We start from the raw sequence: 14,045 nt of genomic DNA on the forward strand, positions 1-14,045 counted from the left end.
GTTGTGATTGGTTTACCAATTACAGTGTGTGTTGGAAACCAAAAGCTCATTACCATATCTGAATTTCAGCTCTGATCTTCCTCAGTGCTTGATACACAGTGGCTGCTAAAAAAGTATGTTCTATATAGTATGAATGTGTGTAGTTTTAATGTAATAAATGTAACGGATGTACTACATTTAGCCATGTTGTCATTATCATGTGACCTGCCAGCATTACTTGCGTTGCTTCACTGCCATTCAATAATCCTCTCATGTGGCCTCATGGGATAGTAAAGTGTCCATCATATGTACACTTCAGAATCACACCGTAAGTAGTAGGTCATTCGGGTACTTTTTACCTACTCTTTTACGAGTAGGGGTGTAACGATATTTCACGATATAAAATGTGTATCGTTGATGTAAACGATATGATTCGCGATATAGAGTTGTTTTATCCAAGGCTCAACTTGCTGTAGTAGGCCTATTCATAAGGTATAAATCACCCATTTACATTTATGCATTTGGCAGACGCTTTTATCCAAAGCGACTTACATTGCATTCAAGCTACACATTTTTGTCAGTTCTTGCTTTCCCTGGGAATCGAACCCATGACCATGGCGTTGCTAGCGCCACGCTCTACTGTTTGAGCTACAGGAAAGCACCCAAACGCAAATTTACAAATGTACCACAAATGTAAATTCTGTCATCATGTACATCATGTTGTGTTATGAAGTTAAACGAAAAACGACATGAAGATATTCTTCATGAAACCAGAGGGATTTCTGTCCTTCCATTTAAAGTCCATTCCTCTCAAACTTAAAAGATAAAAAAAAGTCATAAAGGCATCGTAAAAATAACTCATCGAGTGGTCTACTCCAAATCCAAGTCTTCTGAAGAGACACGAACAATGGCTTGATGAACAGAATTACAACCAGTAGTAAACACGGACGTTCAAATGAAAACATCATTTAAAGTCGCACTCCTTAGTGAAAGCGAAAACATAATTTAAATCAGGTTCACATTTAGTTTTAGTAGTATGAATATTCAAAGCATTTTAGATGGTTCCTTCTATATGTGTAGTGCATTAATAGCGGGAGAGGCGGGACATAGCGAGCACCGGGAGAGTTGCGAGCATGTGGAGAGAATGCTGCCTGCATTGAAAGCGCGAGTAAATGCGCGAGGGGAAAAAAAGGAAAGTTTCGGTGACATTTTTACAATAAACTACTATATATAATGTTGAATATAATGTATAATAATGCAATGGGGGAATATTTGTGCGTCCTGATAATAATATACTAATAATAATAATATTATTTTAATTATAATAAAAAGATAAAATAAAAAAAAAATTCAAATATAAAAAAATATTCTTTATTTTGGCTTAAAATATCGGGATGCATATAGTATCGTGAGTTCAGTATCGCGATTTATATGGAATCGAGACATTCAAGTACTGTGATTTCTGACATACTCCTTTTGTCACATACTGTTTATCGCCTACTATAGTAGTACTGTATGCTATTTTTGGATGCTGCCAGTGATCCAGCGCGAGCAAAGTGTATTCTCAGCGCTGAAAACAGCATTTTCTAGACACGTCAACAACACGAACCAAACTCTTCCAGTCTCAGCTACAACTACAAAGTTTGAGGGTCAAAGTAGACGTTGTTCACGGGCGGCCAATGAAGACCATAGACTGGCATTATGCAAATGTGTTTCATTGTCATGTAGGAAGTGAGACTGGAATTACTGACGACTTGTTTCAGCAGTTCAGAATCAATTCTTTCTTTTAGGAGACAATAACTTTATTTGTCGTGCACTTTTTCGTCACAAACAGCTTTATTACACACTGCATGAAAGGTAATATTCAAAAAAGCATAATAGTGGCACTTTAAGAATCACCCTTTGTTTGTTTTTCCTTACACTCTCATCTGACATTCTTTCACCCTCTCTCTCTTTTCCTTGAGCAGGCGGTGAGGCCAGTCTATGGGACTTAATGAATTCTTCAACTCAGGGTCCAATTCTAGAACAGCTTCAGAAGGTGAGAGTTGACGCTGTTGACCTCTGCTGGTGCTCTGAGGAAATGCACTGTCCTGTTCTCATTGCACTGTGTTGTGTTTCAGCTACATGACAGAAGAGAAGCTGAACTCAGGGCCAAGCGTGAGGAAGAGGAAAGGAAACGGAGGGATGAAAAAAGGCGAGAAGAGCAGAAAAGGAGAGAGGAGGAGGAGCTTTACAGGCGCAAGCAGGTGTGATAATCTCATGTTCAAACGTTTGGGATGAGAAGATATTTTTTAAAGAAATTAATATTTTAGTTACCAAGGATGCATTAAAAACATTTACATAGTAATTATGCAAAGCTATTCTTTCTAATATATATATCTATATTTTTAAATATCATGATTTTCACCAAAAATATTAAGACGCACAACAGTTTTCATTATTGATGATAATAAATGTTTCTTGAGAATCAAATCATATCAGAATGATTTCTGAAGGATCATGTGACACTGAAGACTGGAGTAATGATGCTGAAAATTCAGCTTTGATCACAGGAATAAATTACATTTTAAAATGAAAAACTGTTGTGTAAATGTATAAAACTACAACTTTTGAACAGTAGTGTAAATTAAATTTAGTTTTGGTACTATTTATTAGTATATTTTCCTCTCTTTCTTCATATCACTATTTCTGTTTTTCCCAGCAACAGGATTTGCTGATGAAGTTGCTCCAGCAGGCTCCGCGTCAGGGTTCCTCGGGCTCCGGGTCGAGCTGGAGTGGAGGAACCATCCCTGGGCTGGGAAAGCAGACCAAGGCCCACAACCTCCTGGACATCCAGCCGGAGGCTGAAAGAATGCACAAACAGCAGCACAGAGTCCAGCAACAGCAGAGGGTAAGACGCACACATACAAACATCACAGGTGTGCAGTCCTGAAAGTCAAAACAAATGAATTATGAATTATGTCTCGCTCTGCAGTGGAGTGATGCCTCTTCGTTGTGGGGAGCAGCCGGGTCTTTGGATGGAAAGGTGGGTGGGGGTGGCAGCCCCTCTGGAGGAGGGATGGGCGTCTGGGATGAAGCCCTCAAGAACCAGAGCGCTCTTCGCAACAATATGGGGCTGAAGAACAGCCGCAGCAGTCCCTCACTGAGGTAAACACAAACAAACCACATGATAACACACAAGTTAAATGGCCTGAATATATAGAGCAACTTTCATGTATGCAATTAACAAACAGTTTAGTAGTCGCAAATGAGACATACACAATTTTTCTATATTGTAAAATTATTTTTTTTACAATGTTTACTACAAATCCAAGCATAATGTATGTAAGTATTTGAAAGCAGAAAATGTGATTATTCCATTGTCAATGTCTGTAAATTTAGGAAATAACCACTTCTTTTAATCAACTTCAATGATTCTAAGATGGCCAAATATCAACCAATCCATCAGTTTGGATAATATTTTAGGATTTTTTTAAATAGTTTTTCAGGCCTGGAAGAGATTATGAAATCTTACAATTCACAGAAATGTTCATTGATCTTGAAATTTGTGGCTGATAAAGATAGGTGCATCATTTGCTAAATGTTGCTGTTGTTTAGAACCGGTGTAGATTAAAGTGCTCCTATTATGCTATATTAAAGGCTCCTAATTTTGTTTTGGAGGTCTCGTATAATAGATAGATCCTAATTTGCTCTGATTAGTCAGAGCCCAGTCTGTTGTGATTGGTCTACCGCTTACAGCATGTGTTGAAGCGGTCTGAATTTCAGCTCCGGATCTTCCTCAGTGCTTGATACACACAGTGATATGAACAGTAACAATGGCGTTGGTTATACCGTACCAATTTCAGCGCGAGTCCTCAACCTTTCGAAGTGCATTCAAAGTGGATTTGCTTTTGAAGCGCAGAAAACTTTGTCTGCTCGACATGTCAATAACACGAACCAAACTCTCCAGTCTCAGCTACAACTACAGTGTTTGAGGGTCAAAGTAGACGTTGTTCACGGGCGGCCAATGAAGACCATAGACTGGCATTATGCAAATGTCAACGTAGGATTTTAACAGGAAGTGAGAGTGGAATTACTGATGACTCATTTCAGCAGTTCAGAATCGATTCTTTTAGGAGACAATAACTATTTGTTGTGCACTTTGATCTTTAAAACTTTGCAGACATTTTACATTCACAAACGGCGATATAACACCCTGCATGAAAGGTAAAATTCAAAAAAGCACAACTAGGGCACTTTAAAAACTAGTCATTATAGTGATGTTCAATTTGTGAGCAAATATTATTTTGAGTTGTTTTTTTCCATTGAATTGGTCATTGGAAAAACAGCTTAAAATCATGGAAACTCTGGAAAATGTACATTTTATGCATGTGATAGATAAAGCAAACCCATGACCTTGGGATTGCTAGCACTATGCTTGAACAATCCAGTGTGTATTCTGGCTAAAGTGGTTTGTATGTGTTTGTGCAGTGAGCAGTACATGATGAGGGGCCGTAAACGCACTGAGGAGGAGGATCGGCTGTTGAAACTCCTGCAGGGGATGAAGTCTCAGGACGGCTTCACCACCTGGTGTGAACAGATGCTGCATGCGCTCAACACCTCCGCCAATAACTCCTCCTCTTCCCAGGATGGTGAGACGTCTCTCTTTCAGGATTTGCACACACCAGCATATCTCTCATTTGGGTTGCTTTATATTTACAAAAAAGAATACAAATACATATTCTCTTTCGACAACATCTGCAGAGGCTGTTGGTTATTCTGAAAAAATAATTTAGACTCATCCCTCAGTTTGTGAGAACAAACAGAAGACATGATTACAGTTAACACACACTTATTAGCCTAGCAGGCCAGAGAGTTCATAAGCAGGAGAATGAGCGTGTGTTTGTGTTCACAGTGCCCACCATTGTGGCGTACCTGAAGGAGGTGGAGTCTCCGTATGAGGTGTTGAACTTTATTTGCTCCTATCTGGGCGACACTGTCGAAGCCAAAGAGTTCGCCAGACAGTTCCTGGAGCGCCGTGCCAAACAGAAAGCTAACCACCAGAGACAGCAGCAGCAGGTGTGTGTGACAGGAAGATGTAAAGTCTTTGTGTGTGTTGTTTGCCTACTTCAAATACATTTCTTGGTCTTCTCATAGCTCTCCAAAGAGATGGCTGGACTTAGCATGAACAACTTCCCTCTGCAGGTATGAGTACAACTCTCTATTGACAGGGATTTATATTTCCACGATGGGTAGAACCAAGTCACGTTTGTCGTTTATCAGATTTGTAATTCCTGTGTTTGACTCTCATTCTTGCACTCTTTTTTTGTCGGTTAGGATACTGTACGAGGAATGAACCCCAGTGCTCTGCAGTCTATGTTCCAGGCTGTGCATTCTGGGAAGGGGAGTGGGGTCTATGATCAGGCAGCAAAGCTGAAAAAGAAACAACCCATGATGCTGCACTCTGACCCAAGCATCTTAGGTACCCATCCCTATCTATTTATTTCTGATTCCCAAACAAATGACGCCTATGAGTTGGTTCTTTTTAGTGAATCGAAACCACATATAGCACAACCAGTGTAGTCTAATTGATTCCCAAACAAATGACTCTTATTAACTGGTTCCTTTTAGTGAATCAAACGCATACAGCTGATATCTTACTGTGTTATGTTGAAGTTAGTTCACCCAAAAAATGAAAATTCTGTCATTTAATTACTCTCCCTCATGTCGTTCCAAACCCGTAATACTTTCGTTTATCTTCTAAACACAAATGAAGATCGTTTGAATGAAATCTGAGAGCTTTCTGACCCTCCATTGACAGCTACGCAACTCCCACTGTGATGCTTCACTGTGAAAGTTCATAAAGAGATTGTAAAACTAATCCATATGAATTGAGCGGTTTAGTCAAAATTTTCTGAAGACTCGATCGGTTTATACGATAAGCAGAACAAACTTGCTGTGTAACACAAGTATGAACCTCATTGGTTCTTGCTGAAGCTCTAACGTGATGCGTAACACGAGAATGAACCTCATTGGTTCATTCTGAAGCTCAAACGTGATGCGTCTGCAGAGTCAATTAGACTCCCCCTGAAATTGCCTCATCGACAGGGCATCCTCAATAAACCCGTCTCCGGCATGCTGCCTCCGATCTTTTGAATATTCTGATCTAATATGACCTCTGACCTGTAAAGTTGCCAGAATAAAAATCATACGCTGTTTGTTAATTGGCCAGAGGAGAACTGGCACCCCGACTGAGCCTGGTTTCTCCCAAGGTTTATTTTTCTCCCATTATGCCCCTGATGGGCTTTTGGTCGCCTTTGGCTTGCTCATTTGGGGACACTAAATATCCAAATTCATTTAATTCCTAAACTAAATTAAACACATAAACTTAATTACTGATCTGCCCACATTGTCACTGTATGATAATTGAAATGAGCTGATAACATCACTGTTTTACCCAGACCGGCTGTACAGCCGAATCAAATTCTGTTGCATTATTTTCCTGTTTAACACTGTGAAGCTGCTTTGAAACAATCGGCATTGTAAAAAGCGCTATATAATTAAAGTTGACTTGACATGCGTAAACCGCTCAGTTCATTCCCAGTTCTTGCGTAGCGAACAGGCTACATTTACATTTATCACACCTGCAAACTTGTCGCTTTTCGGCGACAATCGCCGTTTTCTTGGTCAATTGGGTCATTTACGTGAATCGTGTAGAACCGGAGAGTTTTTGTTTTGGGGGGAGGGGGGGTGTAGGTTCAGTGCACGCGTATAACGTTACCGAACGGTCCGGTACCGAATCTTTTAACAGTTCACAGTCGGCTTGTTTGAAGCGTGGAACACACTTCAATCCAAGTTCCCACACGAACATATTAAGTATTCAGTCCATTTTATCACGAGATTCAAACGATAAATGCCGTTTTGACGCTCTATATATGGCGTGACTGGTCACTTCATGATCACAGTTCAAGCGGCCGCGCGTGAACGCGATCATCTGTGAAGGCGATCGATCATCTCTTACTAAAGAATAAACATGAATGAAGGTATGCTGAGGATACATTACAACTTACTGTCATGTATATATGTGTTTCAATGACGTCAATATAACTGCTTGTAAACTAAACCATAACGTTAGCATCACATAATTACCTCAGGCAGTCATTCAGTGTGCACAGAATTTTATACACTAGAGAAATCAACTCTTTCACTAAATACAAGCTCTATATTAGCCTATATATTCATTACATTCTACTTAACCTGTTAGTGATGTCTTGATTATTTCATGCATGTTAAATAAACCTGTCATGAAAATGACAGACACTGTGTATAAATTATTATATTTTAACAACAAATTGGAGAAGAAAACTATTTTATAATTAGATTTAGAAGTTAATGCAAAAACTGCCTTATGTGAAGTTTACATGTTTGCATACAATGTGTTATTTGAGTGTTGATTATTATACCTAAAAATAAATAGCAACTGAATAGTTTGGGCTCTATTTTGTTAACCTTTAATATTAATGTGCAAGTAAGGGCTCCCTATGTAGTTTACAGCAATATCTTCAATACACTTTTAGATATAATTTAATTAATTCAAGGACAGACACTTTTTTTCTTCTTCAGTAAACAACTGTTAAATCTAAAAAGCAATTTTGTAAAACTGCTGTACCGAACTCCATGATTTCAAAACTGAGGTACGTACCGAACCGTCAGTTTTGTGTAACACCTCTGCTGTCAGTCTTTTATTTTTTGTCATGCGTCACAACACTTCCTGGAGTTCCAGGTGTTTCTGTGTTGTAAATAAAATCATTTTTTAAATATTAAATGTGTCACTCTCTTTAAGTCACGCTCAGAAATGTGTCATTTGCATACCCCCCCTGTAAGCCTGTAAAGAGAACCTCTACAGAGTTGGCCACTGTATTTGAAATGTCTTTCTCTGCCTTTGTCTCTTTAGGGTACTCATTCCATGGTGGCCCTGATCGGTATGGTCTAAACGAGATGGAGATGGTCGAGGATTACTGAATCCACAGCAATAGCTACACGAGGCCTTTAAACCCGCGGGTCCACCTAATCAGACTCCGCAAGTCGAATGTGCACTGCTTTGAGGGGGAGGGGACTGGGGATAAGCCAGGAGTAAGGTATCAGTTTAGGGGCGGGTGGGTGGGTTTTGCGCTGGGAATAGAAGAATGTAATTCAACAGGGAAGGGAACAGGTGTGAATTTATTTTTGTGTGTCTGTTTGTGTGTTCGGGGGGACGGGGGGTGATAAAGTTCTGGCACTTACAGCATTAAGCACCTTACACTCAGACTAATGCACTTTATTAAGATGTAATTTGAATAGAGTTTTTGTTTTTTTTTTCCTTTTTTTTGTTTTTTCTTTTTCGAGAAGATTGTATATTTATGTGGTATGGCTTCAGAAATATTACCACATACATATACTGTGTGTGTGTGTGTGTGTGTGTGCGTGCGTGTTGAATCAGAACTGGAGTTTGTGCTGGGAGGAAACGGCGGCGATTGGGGGACCATTGCGTGTTTCAGTTCAGACATTATCAGAAAAACAAATCCTCTCTTTAAAGACAAACACTGTTGTTTCGTTTTTTTATATACATATATATATAAAGTTTCTATTAAAAAACGTAAAGCTATTATAAAAAAACTTTGATTATAAAACTTGAAGATTTGCACTCACATAAATGCAAGTTAAAAAGATGAAAAAAAAAAAAAATGTGTTCGACATAATAGAGAAGAATATTTTTGTGATCGCGTGCCTGTGTGTGTGTGTGTGTGTGTGTCTACACACGCATGTTTGTATGAGACGGAATGAGTGTTTGTGCGCGCGTGTTTAAAACATACCAGTCTGCACAATGTATTTTTTTTAATCGCTTACTTAGACGTATGATCAAAAGAGGCCATTTCGTCATTCGGAGTGAATTTGTTTTGTATTTTATGAACCGAATGTGTGAATGTGAACGCTTGTGTACAGGAGGAACTGTGTGTATTACTCCTCTTGTAAATGTGCAGTATGTGAGCGAATGAATGAATGAATGAAAGCAAGACAGAGAGAGAGGGGGGCAACGGCACAACACATCCTCTTTCACCAGCTCTTCATTCCCCAACAAAGAAAGACCTCTAGATTCAAACACAAAAGCTTTAGCCCATTTTACGCCAACCAGCACTCTTAGTTTTCGTGGCGGGGAGTGCGAGGACGTCCTGCCTCCGCTGCCTCATTTTTGCCTCTGTGAGGTTTAAGAACACGTCATTTAGTTTTGTCATCATTTCGTTTGTGTGTTGTTGAGCTCAATCTTGTATACTTTTAGGAAATGGTTACTTGTGGTACGTACGTTGCGTGTATGTGTGTGTGTGTGTGTGTGTGTATGTGTTTTCTGTCCCCACATGTGTGCCTAAGAACTAAAGGGCGAATGATTAGACTTCATTGCTGCCATTGAGACATTATTTTTTTAGCAAAGGGGTGTGGCTTTGCGAGGCTCCGCCCCCACATGCCTCCCATGCTTATGAACCAAGAGCCTATCTCTGTACAGTTCTGTTGTAGCCTGGGGATGCTTGGATGAAAGAAATGTTTGATATTCGGAGGATGTGACCTAACATTGCCTTTCTGTCCACTCTCTTGTTCACGAGTGACTGAGGTTCTGACTATTTCTGGTAAAAAAATAAATAAAACAAAACAAACAAAAAAAAAAAAACGATCGCAACAAACTGTGCAAGTGCACTCAGCAGTGCACACAAAATGTTTGAATATTTTGTTACTTGTTCATTGTTGTTGTCAATGACAATGATTTATTTTTCTTTTAATGTTATATATGATTATATATGAATCTATGAATATAAGCAAAGTATTGGACTACAAGGAAGAGCACTTGGGGCTGCTACTTTTTTGTTCATTTTGAAAAATTTTCCTTGGATTGTTTTTTTTTAGTTGCCACCATGTGAAGTGCATTTGTGTACTTTTTTTCTTTCCTTCTTAAAAACAAAAAAACTAAAGTTGAATGTATTCCAAAAATGTAACGGTGTAGATGGAGTTGCTCAACGCAGGATATTAAAGCGTAATCGGCAGGACAGCAAGAGGAGCGGAATTTGAAATTTCGTTTTTGTCCGTCGAGAGTTCCTGATGGAAATACGTTCACGATGGCTACCGCAAAAACACACTGCCTCTACAATCCTCTGACTATGAGAATGAGAACTTAAAAGATTTTCTATTCCATACTGGAGTTTTGGTTGTTTACAAACCGCACAGACTTTTGTGGGTGCTTTTTCCTCTTCTTTTTTGTGGTGATTTGAATATGCGATTCCGCAGTCGGGAATCGCTTCGTTCGGAGGGGACTTCAATGGCATGACGTCAGACCCTTCCTTTGCATGTGGATATGAGCGCAGCCTATATAACTCGCTGACTGAAACAAACTTGGATTGCTGGAACACAAGTAATGGAATTACATCAAAGATTTCTTCATGTACCTTTTATCTTACGGACAGGGTGTGTTTTTTAGAATCATAAAGGCGACCATATTTTGTTTACTGGACTTATGATGTTCTTTTGTTTACTAATCTCTCTTTGTAATGAAATCATCAAGGCAGAAGAAATGCTTCATGTACCTGGAAAGAAGGCAAAAATCATACAGCACAGATGACCTCTTGGTACTTTGAGATGCATATATTGAACGCTTTAACATTTCCCCCCCTTTCCCCAATCATTTTTTGTCTTGTGGATCATTTCGGATGGACATATATGTGATGGATGTTGATGCGAACGACAACAAAAAGAGCATTTGTATGACCTCAGATCTGCCAGATAATTCCTCGGACGGTGTGAACGTGCTTATCATTTTTTCTTCCCCCTCTCCCTATCCGCCCCACGGCCATCGTCTTCATAAAGATAACAAAGGGACTAGCACTGCCCTGATACCCTCACTATGCACTTTTCATTTGCTCGAAACTGTGAGGAGCTTTCACTTGGGCTTGGAGAGCACCGGCAGAGATGTCCGCTTTCTGTCGGCAGATGGGCGCTTGGAGAGATTTCGACGCCCTAGCACGAGACTCATTCTCCTTATGGTGGTCGTTTCTCAGTCTTTTTTGAGAACGCGACCACACAAGCTTTACCGTAGAAGGATAAGGGAAGTTTCAGACACATTGGGACAGGATTTTCACTGAACAATGTTGATATTTAAGACAATATACAAACAATCTCCAAACTTGGTTACAATGTGGAGATGCAGAACATATTTACTCAACAGTGTTCTCCGTTATGTAAAAAGGATTAAACTGCTTGGTCCAGGGTGCTAGCCAACGGTTTTTTTTTTTTTTTTTTTTTTTTTTGTGGACTGGAATTATTTCATTGATGACTGAAAAGGCTTTTTTAAAGACTGGAGGACAGTTTTTTTTTTTTTTTGTATTGGAGATCAATAACTAATAAGCTCCATCAGCTCTACCACCACCTGCTGACTGCATGACTGAGTTCATCTTTGGCTTGAAGGGGTTACGGCACCACAAGACCATTTGTTTGGTAAGAATACGATTTATTTGTTTGATTGGTTGTTTATTAATTGATTTATTCCTAGATTACTGCTACTGTACTTTGAGTTAAAGGAACACTCCACTTTTTTTGAAAATAGGCTCATTTTACAAGTCCCCTAGAGTTAAATAGTTGAGTTTTACCGTTTTTGAATCCATTCAGCCGATCTTTGTATCTGGCGGTAGCACTTTTAGCATAGCTTAGCATACATCATTGATTCTGATCAGTCCATTAGCATCTCATTCAAAAAATGACCAAAGACACTTTCAATATTTTTCCTATTTAAAACTTGACTCTTCTACAGTAACATCGTGTGCTAAGACAAACTGAAAATGAAAAGTTGCGATTTTCTACACCTATATGGCTAGGAACTACTTTCTCATTCCTGCGTAATAGTCGCGGATCTTCGCGGCCGTACCATGGCTGCAGCGGCGCAATGATATTACAGCGCCTGAAAGTAGCCCAGCTAGGTAACTTTCAATTTGACCGGCACTAAGTTTGTGTAGTTGCAGAGAGAGTTTCAGGCTTGCAGCCGACAAATTGTGTTGTGGGTTTACCTGTGTGATTAGCCATGGTTCTGTGTGTTGTAAAGGGCTGTGATAGTAAGTCGAAGTGTAACTACCACCATGTTTCACAGAATACCAACGAATCATTGCGCCGCTGCAGCCATGGTACGGCCGCGAAGATCCGCAACTATTACGCAGGAATGAGAAAGTAGTTCCTAGCCATATAGGTGTAGAAAATCGCAACTTTTCATTTTCAGTTTGTCTTAGCACACGATGTAACTGTAAAAGAGTCAAGTTTTAAATAGGAAAAATATTGAAAGTGTCTTTTGGTCATTTTTTGAATGAGATGCTAATGGACTGATCAGAATCAATGATGTATGCTAAAAGTGCTACCGCCAGATACAAAGATCGGCTGAATGGATTAAAAAACGGTAAAACTCAACTATTTAACTCTAGGGGACTTGTAAAATGAGCCTATTTTCAAAAAAAGTGGAGTGTTCCTTTAAAGGTGTGTTCACCTATCTAGCGAATACGTGACAATCACCAAAGCATCCTAGCAAAACAAAATATGCTAAAACGTTGCTTCTCAACTTTTTAAAGAATGAAACATTACTATTTTTTTATGTTTTTGAAAGAAGTCTCTTATGCTCATCAAGCCTGCATTTATTTGATTAAAAACTGTAATATTGTGAAATATTATTACAATTTGAAATAGTGTTTTTCTATTTGAATATACTTTAAAATATACATTATTCCTGTGATGCAAAGCTGAATTTTCATCATATCAGAATGATTTCTGAAGGATCATGTGACACTGAAGACTGGTGTAATGATACTGAAAATACAGCTTTGATCACAGGAATAAATTACATTTTAAAATATATTCAAATAGAGAATGCATTATTTTTAAATTTTAAAAATTATTCACAATATTGCTGTTTTTTCTGTATTTTTATCAAATAAATGCAGCCTTGGTGAGCAGAAGAGAAAACGTTAATAATAATGTTTCCAAACTTTTGACTGGTACTGTATAGATATACAGTCGTGGTCAAAAGTTTACACATACCTTGCAGAATCTGCCAAATTTTACATTAATAGTCCACAAGAGAAAAAAAAGCTGAATTTATAAATACTACCCCATTTAAAAGTTTATGAACCATTGATTCTCAATACTGTGTCGTTCCCTGGATGATCCACGGCTGTGTGTGTGTGTTTTGTGATGGTTGTTCTTGAGTCTCTTGTTTGTCCTGATCAGTTAAACTGCCCAATGTTCTTCAGAAAAATCCTCCAGATCCCGCACATTCTTCAGTTTTCCAGCATCTTTAGCATATTTGAACCCTCTCCAGCAGCGACTGTGTGATTTTGAGATCCATCTTTTCACACTGAGGACAATTGAGGGACTCAAACACAACTATTAAAAACGGTTCAAACATTCACTGAAGCTCCAGAAGAAAACGGGCGGTGAAAACTTTGGAATTTGAAGATCAGGGTAAATTGTACTTATTTTGGTGCCTGAGAAACATAAGAAACACAAAGTATCTTCTGTTGCTTCCGAAGGGCTGTACTAAATGAAAAAATATGATATTTAAACAAAAGAAAAATGTGCACAGCTTCATCCTGTTCAAAAGTTTTCACACCCCTCGTAATGCATCAGTGAATGTTTGAAACTGATTCTTTAGAAGTCGTCAATGTAACTGAATGGTAATGCATTTCTCAATTGCTCTCTAAAACGTTGGACACATAATGGTAATTAATATGATTAGCCTTTTGTATGACTACGTTATCAAATAGCTAATAATGTGTTGCTAATGTCACACAAACCATGTTCCCGTTCGCTATCTCAGAGTCAGACAGCTGCCTTCTGAACATCAGCATCCTTACAAACACTTTGAACAACAGTCAGAGGAGAAAAGCCATGCGCCGTACATTGACGGGATTGGTCACATGTTTGCGATGGTAGGAAACTGTGTTTTTGAGACCGTTTTAAGGAGAAAATACTCAACAATGGTGTTGACTGAAAAGCACCACATAAACACAAGACATACAAACAACATTATA

At 38.8% G+C, this 14,045-nt stretch overlaps 1 protein-coding gene across 3 annotated transcripts in view; it reads left to right on the forward strand.

Annotated features, from left to right (window-relative positions):
• Positions 1–9,619, forward strand: part of gigyf1a (GRB10 interacting GYF protein 1a) — a 44,959-nt gene extending 35,340 nt beyond the window's left edge. For 2 of the 3 annotated variants that reach the window (XM_079810790.1, XM_079810792.1), the window contains exons 17-25: positions 1,947–2,017; positions 2,100–2,225; positions 2,681–2,869; positions 2,954–3,126; positions 4,450–4,610; positions 4,874–5,037; positions 5,116–5,163; positions 5,296–5,440; positions 7,913–9,619. In XM_079810790.1, coding sequence (XP_079666916.1) covers positions 1,947–2,017; positions 2,100–2,225; positions 2,681–2,869; positions 2,954–3,126; positions 4,450–4,610; positions 4,874–5,037; positions 5,116–5,163; positions 5,296–5,440; positions 7,913–7,980 — 1,145 coding nt within the window. In that variant the 3' untranslated portion in view covers positions 7,981–9,619. The remainder of the gene's footprint in view (positions 1–1,946; positions 2,018–2,099; positions 2,226–2,680; positions 2,870–2,953; positions 3,127–4,449; positions 4,611–4,873; positions 5,038–5,115; positions 5,164–5,295; positions 5,441–7,912) is intronic. The other variant, XM_079810791.1, reaches the window with a different exon arrangement.
• Positions 9,620–14,045: the final 4,426 nt, after the last annotated feature.

This window comes from Gobio gobio (assembly GCF_949357685.1).
Source record: "Gobio gobio genome assembly, chromosome: 2".
NCBI classification, from domain to species: Eukaryota; Metazoa; Chordata; class Actinopteri; order Cypriniformes; family Gobionidae; genus Gobio; species Gobio gobio.